Source organism: Clytia hemisphaerica, unplaced genomic scaffold (assembly GCF_902728285.1).
Source record: "Clytia hemisphaerica strain Z4C2 unplaced genomic scaffold, Clytia hemisphaerica genome assembly, whole genome shotgun sequence".
Classification (NCBI taxonomy): domain Eukaryota; kingdom Metazoa; phylum Cnidaria; class Hydrozoa; order Leptothecata; family Clytiidae; genus Clytia; species Clytia hemisphaerica.
The window spans coordinates 7,270-14,741 of record NW_027104340.1 but is presented as its reverse complement, the minus strand read 5'-3'; the positions used below and the strand labels follow the sequence as shown (position 1 = coordinate 14,741).

Sequence of the window (7,472 nt, the reverse complement as noted above, 5' to 3'; positions counted from 1 at the left end):
GTACAAATGACAATGAAATTCAAAGTCTATGGCAGAGATAGCCGGCGTACATGTCATTACTTCCAGACTGGCTACCTACCTACCTACTGTCGAGTGAGTAAACGTAATTATCGATGAAACCCAAATTCTCAAGGGAAAGTAATTACGAACTTGTTGCTCTCCATGGGAGAGCCTCGATAAAAATTTAATGACTTTCATTTGGAGATCAAGTTAATGACCATACGATGGAGAAAGCTATTAATTTTTTGTAGGCGTTAGATTCTTTTTATACTTTAGAACGGAATCTCTTTTGCAACTTTTGAGATAAGGTTGTTGAGAGTTGACGATGTCAACATTTTTTGTCTTTGATTTTATGTTTGATGAACAATATTGATAACTTTTCACTGTCACCTTGAAATTGTGGTGTAGTGTTCTTGAGACGTTTTATACACAACATTTATGCAGTCGCACGCTGGTAAGATAATATTTCATTTTATTAAGTTTGATATTCAAACAATATTTTCTATTTTCACTGAGATTTGTGAATATTTATTTTATCAGATTGAGGACAATTCTTGATTTGATTTTGTACAAATTTTGATAAGATTTGTGACCAAAGAATTTTCTTTTGTTCTTAGTTTGAACGCACTGTTACAAACACGTCACGTACTGACTCGTCTCAATTCGCTGTTCCCACAACATTCAAACAGCAGACCGTATGATATAAATGAACAAAAGAGCAGCCGCTAAACGAATCGATTATAGCGCCCTGCATAACACAGGCAAACGTGTGCCCTTAACCGAACCGTCAACTATGGCAGACGAAAAACAAGAAGATGGCAAACAACCCATCGACCCGGTGGACTTATTCGTTGAAGTGGAAGTCCTGAAAGATGATATTGGAGATTTTGTGGACGAGATGTCATTTGATGTAACTCCAGCACGTGAGATAATCGCCACATTAAAGGAATTGAGGTCCGAGTTTAGGACCAAGCACACCAAGATAAAATTATTAATTGGCACTCCCAGGTACAATACTGATTACAAACGAGAATTCGATGACGTCATCCAGAAGATCAAAACTGGTATCGAAATGTCCATGGAAGCTCAATCAAAGGAAGCAGCAACCCAGAAGACCATTCTCAACCACCAGGAGAAGTCGAAGCTTTTCCAAGTCAACACAACCCTCAGGATTGCAACAGAGCTCGAGTCCGAATGGTGTGAGTCCACCATTCCACAACTGACTGATGACCAACTCTTGAAGCTACAGGATAATCAGAAGGTGTCGGCAAAGAAATTGGAAACTGTGACCCAGAACTACCAAGAAATCCTGAAATACCCTGCTGCATCTGGTGCAATGAAGAAAGCAGTAGAAGAACTTGGTAAGAAATATGATTTTGTTATTTCTAAGAAGACTGACTTTCTGAAGGACCTGGAGAAAGAAGTGGATCAAAGGGAGCTCAACAAGAGGGATCTAATCAAGGAGGGGAAGCTGAATATCAATTTGGCAAAATTTTCTGGGTACGATTCACCTTTGGACATCTATACCTTCCAAACTGAGTTCGAGAAGCTTTATGTTCGTACTACAACTAAGAGAATGCTACCGGACCTTTTGATTAATAACCATCTATCAGAGCCAGCATTGTCTCTGGTTAAGCATGTTGATAAAATCTCTGAGATCTGGGAACGATTGAAAGCAACTTATGGGGACACCAGATTTCTTTTGGCCAGGAAGGTTGCCAAATTAGACAATATCTCTCAGCTGGGGAAAACCAAGGACCCTGAGAAGTTGATTGCCGGAATCAGTCAGATCATTAGCCTGATGAGGGATCTCTTAAATTTGGCTTCCAAGCACAACATTGAAAAAAACCTATTTTACGGGGAAGGTTTGGAAAAAATCTATCGTTTAATGGGGAATGCTCGTATGACCCAGTGGCTGAAGGAATCCTGTGAGTTAGAGGCAAATGAGAAAGTCCTATGGAACCAACTTCTACTTTTTCTCGAGAAGGAGCTTAAAGTTGAGCAACAGAGGCTGAGATTCTGTGGGAACAATGAAAAATCACCCCCAGGTCCAAAGGGCGGAAAAGGCTCGTGTGCATTTTTTGGGGAAAAGCAAGAATGCAAGAAATGTTTATTGTGTGGGGCAAAGGATGGGGAACATGATCATGTTTCCACTGGACCAATTGGATCCAAAGTAATCCAATACTTTTCCTGTCGTGCTTTTGCTGAAAAAACACCCTCCCAACGATTCTCGATGTTACGAAGGAAGGGATTTTGCTTCCAATGTCTCTACCCTGGGGCTGACTGGAACAAAGGGAAACATGCCAAAGGGGAATGTCAAGCTGAATTTATATGTCCACACCCTTCACACAATTCTTATCCCAAAAAGAAGCACGTCTTACTCTGTGACGAGCATAAAAATTCCAAGGATAACGAGGAATTACTGGAACGATATAAGGCAAAATGCATGAGAAATCCTAGCTTACCGTCCTTTTCCAGAGAAATTAAATTATCATTTCACGCGAGCAGCGCAATCCTTACCTCTGAAATCCATCAGCCAGTTGCTGAGAAAAATGTCCTGCAACCGAATGTTCCTGTGCAGAACTTTGTAGAATCAAACGTTGCTGATTCAGAGGAAGATATCAAAGATCGTGGAATCTATATGCTCCAACAGATCAAGCTTCATAGCGAACTGTTCAACATATTCTTCGATTCAGGCTGCAGTGATTTCCTGATTACCGAGGATGCAGTTAATCGTCTTGGTTCCAGTGCTACAATGCTGTCAAAAGTTCCTGTTTCCGTTGGAGGACTTGCTGGATCAAAAACAATATCAGATCATGGCTTGTACCGGATTAAATTACCGTTATCTACCGGGAAACATGCGCAGTTATCCGGACTCTGCTTACCGAAACTGACCGATGAATTTCCGCGATATTCACTATGTGATGCGGAGAAGAGTCTTTTCGATGCAGCGGGCGCAATAGCGAAAATATTCCCAAAATTACCAAAATCTGCCGGTGGCAAAGTCGATATGATGATCGGCATTTCCTACTTTCGCTATTTCCCAAAACTTATATTCCAATCACCAACGGGTTTATCCATATTCAAATCAGTTTTCAGAGGTTCTGATGGAACCACCGGTGTCCTTGGCGGTCCACATGAATCATTTTCCCGTACTTTCGATGCTCATCTGTCAGCAACTTTCTATACGGAACTCGCCCGTATCCGCGAACTCTCGATTGTGGAATCCCCAACTATCCAAAATTCCACTCCTTTGATTGATCATACAGCTTATCGATCAAACATTCTGAAATCTTTTGAATCTGCCGAGAACGCAGGTTCACAGATAACGTATCGTTGTACAACGTGCCGAAATTGCAAAGATTGCAAATCCCATGAATCGATTGAGGCTATTAGCATAAAAGAGGAAGCTGAGCAAGCCATAATTAATTCATCCGTATCGATTGATACAAATACGTGCACGACCACTGCCAGGCTACCGTTAATGTTCGATCCAGTAAAGCGCCTCGCACCCAATAAATCGGTCGCTTTGAAAGTATACAGCCAGCAGATAAAAAAGCTTAACAATCCCACGAATGCCCAAGATAAGTCGGATGTGTTAGAATCAGAAGCAAAGTTGCAGAAACTTGGATTCGTTGATTATGTGAAAAATCTCCCTGCTGATGTCCAAGTTGATCTGAGAAACAATCCTGTCCAAAATTTTATCCCGTGGAGGGCAGTGTGGAAACCCACATCTATCTCAACCCCTTGCCGTATAGTCTTTGATGCATCTATGGTTACATCATCAGGCTACAGTCTTAATGACATTCTCGCTAAAGGAAAGAATGGTTTGAACAAATTGCAGGAGATCGCCATTCGTTGGTCAACACACCAAGTTGGTATTCACTCAGATATCAGCAAAATGTACAATACCATTCGGCTCGACCAAAGAGATTGGTGCTTGCAAAGATATATCTGGCATGAGAATCTCGACCCCACAAAAATCCCTGACGAAAAGGTGATCAAAACACTTATTTATGGAGTGAAGCCAAGTGGGAATCAAGCTGAATATGGGCTTAGAAAGATTGCTGACATGTCGAAAAATGAATTTCCTGAAACCAGTAGAATCATCAAGAAGGACATATACGTTGATGATTGCATTAGTGGTGCAGCCTCACTCGAAATGGCTAGTCAAAGAGCTGATGAAATGGAGTTAATCGTCAATCGTGGTGGTTACAAACTAAAAGGCATTACTTTATCCGGTGAGAATCCAAATGAGAACTTGTCTGATGATGGCAAGTCACTGGTTGTTGCTGGACTCAAATGGTTTCCAAAAGACGATGTGATATTGTTGAACATTGGAGAATTGAATTTTGCCAAACGCAAACGTGGGAGGAAACCACCTGTCAGTGATAATTCAATTCCAGAACGATTAACCAAACGCCATTGTGCCTCCAAGGTAGGAGAGATATACGACCTTCTTGGAAAGATGACGCCAATTTCAGCAGGATTCAAATTAGACCTTCATGACTTAGTCATCCACAAGCTTGACTGGGATGATGCTATTCCAAAGGAGCTGAGACCAACTTGGATAAACAACTTCCAAATGATGCAAGAGATGAAAACAGTTTACTTTAAGAGATGTGTTGTACCTGAGGATGCCGAATCATTATCGATTGAAACGATTGACACAGGTGATGCCAGTTCAAGTATTGCCTGCTCAGCCATCTATTCAAGGATCAAAAGGCGTAGTGGTGATTACTGCTGTCAACTTCTGTTTGCCAGGTCAAAAATCCTTCCTGATCATACCTCCCAACCAAGAGCTGAGATGATTGCAGCTCTACTCAACATTCACACCAGTGAGGTCGTAAAGAGATCACTTGGAGATCTTCATAAGTCGTCTATGAAACTTTGTGACAGCCAAGTTGTACTGCACTGGATTGGCAATGATAAAAAACCACTCAAACAATGGGTTAGGGACAGAGTGATTGAGATTCGTCGTTTCTCCCAACCATCTGACTGGTACTATGTATCATCCAAGAACATGATTGCTGACTTGGGAACCAGAAGAGGATGCTCAATTGAGGATATATCAATGGATTCTGATTGGATTAACGGATATGAATGGATGTCGAAAGATCAATCTGAATTTCCAGTCACTCCAATCAACAGCTTGAAGCTTGATGCATCCCAGATAACAGAAGCCAACAAAGAAACATATCCTCAGGAATCAACGTTCTTGAGTAACCAATCAGTACCTTCTGAAGTTAAGAAACACTTCGATTTTTTACAGTATATCATTGATCCAAACAAACACTCATACAGCAAAGTAATCAGGCTAATGACAATGGTTATGAAGTTCATCCGCAAGATCCTTTTACGTAAAGTTAATCCTTCCAAACTGAAGTCCCACCCATGGTGCAAAGTTGTATCGACATCTGACACTGACAAAGCCAAATCTTACTACTTCAAGAAATGCACGGCAGAGATTCAACACTTTCTGCCAAAGAAAAAGTATGAGAAGATTTCAAGGATGAAAGATGGAGTTCTCATTTACACCGGAAGAGTCTTAACATGTGATGACATCACTGTTACCGGAAGATTTACAAAGGCAATGAAAGATCTCTCATCCACAAGCTTCTGCGTCCCCTTGGTTGATAAACACTCACCTGTTGCATACGCCATTGTTAATGACGTACACTGGAATGACCAGAATGCTTCTCATCGGGGAATAGAAACAACTTTGAGAGCCGTACTCAGACATGCTTACATATTGGAAGTTAGATCAATCATCAAAGCTATCAAACGATCGTGTCCTAGATGCAGGTACCTTGAGAAGAAAACTATTGAAGTTGCTATGGGTCCAATTCCAAGCTCAAGACTCACTGTTGCTCCTGCGTTTTACATGTGTCAAGTTGATCTATCGGGTCCATACAAAGCATTCTCTCCACACAACAAACGAGCCACGATCAAAATCTGGCTTGTAGTATTTTGCTGCTCAACTACCTCGTCAACTTCAATTAAAGTCATGGACGATTACTCTGCACCTGCTTTCTTACAAGCCTTCATTCGTTTCGCCAGTGATGCAGGCTTTCCAAAAACCCTCTACTGTGACGAAGGAAGTCAATTGCTCAAGGGTTGCAAAGATATGAGACTGAAATTCAAGGATACTATGAATCAGCTGCATCAAGATGTGGAAGTCGAATTCAACTCATGTCCAGTAGGTGGCCATAATTTCCATGGGAAAGTGGAAAGACGAATTCAAGAAATCAACAAGTCATTAGAACGAAGCATCTCCAATGAACGTTTATCATTGCTTCAATGGGAGACTTTGTCCTCTCAGATTGCCAATTGCATCAACAATCAACCTATTGGGATCAGAAATGAAGTTTCAGATTTCGAGTCGATGGATCTACTCACCCCAAACAGACTTCGCTTAGGACGAAACAATGAGCGAAGCCCTGAAGGAGAGATGCTAACAACAATTCACCCAAACAAAATCTTGGATGCCAACCAACAATGTTTCGACGCATGGTTTGAAGTTTGGCTGTCAACTCATGTACCCAAGCTTTTGTCACAGGAGAAGTGGTTCACTTCAGACAGACAACCATCAAAAGGAGATATCGTGCTATTTCTCAAGCACGAATCCAACATCAACAACACCTATCAATATGGGATGATTGACAGTGTCCACAAGGGCAAAGATGATGTCATCAGACAAGCAACTGTCAAGTACAAAAACCATCAGGAACAAGCATTTCGACTCACCAAACGCGCCATTCGTTCACTCGTTCTCATCAGATCGTTTGATGAGATTGACATTATGAAAGAGCTCGGTACAATGGCTGCACTCGCTGACTCTCGTTTCCACTGGAGCAACTGATGATTTCGTCGTTGCAGCTATTCCAGGTGATGTATTACTTATTTTCATTACTGTACATACTACTGATACTACTCGTACCCTACCTACCTACCCTACCTACCATAGCCATTCCGGGTTTGCTTGTTTTTTATTTGACAATCAAAATCTTCAATTTTAGGTCAAACTTTGACAAGCAATTGTTCTTTGTGTAGTTGAGCTATGAAATTAATTATTTTTGAGTAATTTAGAGCTTTCTTTTAGCTTTCCAACCATATATAATATGCAGGTGTAATATTCTACACTTCAGACCTGCCAATGCTCACGGTTTACTCGTGAGGCTCACGGTTTTCGACCAAGTCTCAAGGTCTCACGAGTGCCCTCGAAAACCTCACGGTTTTCTGCCTGTCAAAAATTTTCATTGCTTAGCCTACCATTTTGACTACAGAAGACTTGTTTTTACCCGCGGGCACTTTCCGTGTATAAATAAGCCTTCGGAAACCCCCATAAATAGCGGAAATGCTATAATTATTAGGGAGATAATTTGATGTTGTGTTCTCAAGACTCTCACGCTTACAATTTTATCCTCCTTATATTTCTTTTGATGAAAGAAAAGAATCGGAATTTTTTTTCA

At 41.1% G+C, this 7,472-nt stretch overlaps 1 protein-coding gene across 1 annotated transcript; it reads left to right on the top strand.

The window, feature by feature from the left end:
* The first annotated feature begins 434 nt into the window (after positions 1-434).
* On the top strand, positions 435-6,862 carry LOC136817994 (uncharacterized). Its single transcript, XM_067074365.1, has 2 exons — positions 435-454; positions 618-6,862. Exon 2 carries the CDS (start codon positions 707-709, stop codon positions 6,860-6,862), a length of 6,156 nt encoding a protein of 2,051 aa, XP_066930466.1. The 5' UTR covers positions 435-454; positions 618-706.
* Positions 6,863-7,472: the final 610 nt, after the last annotated feature.

Bases quoted from the DNA above. Each gene is read 5' to 3' on its own strand.
- LOC136817994 (XM_067074365.1), top strand. From the start codon at position 707: ATGAACAAAAGAGCAGCCGCTAAACGAATCGATTATAGCGCCCTGCAT.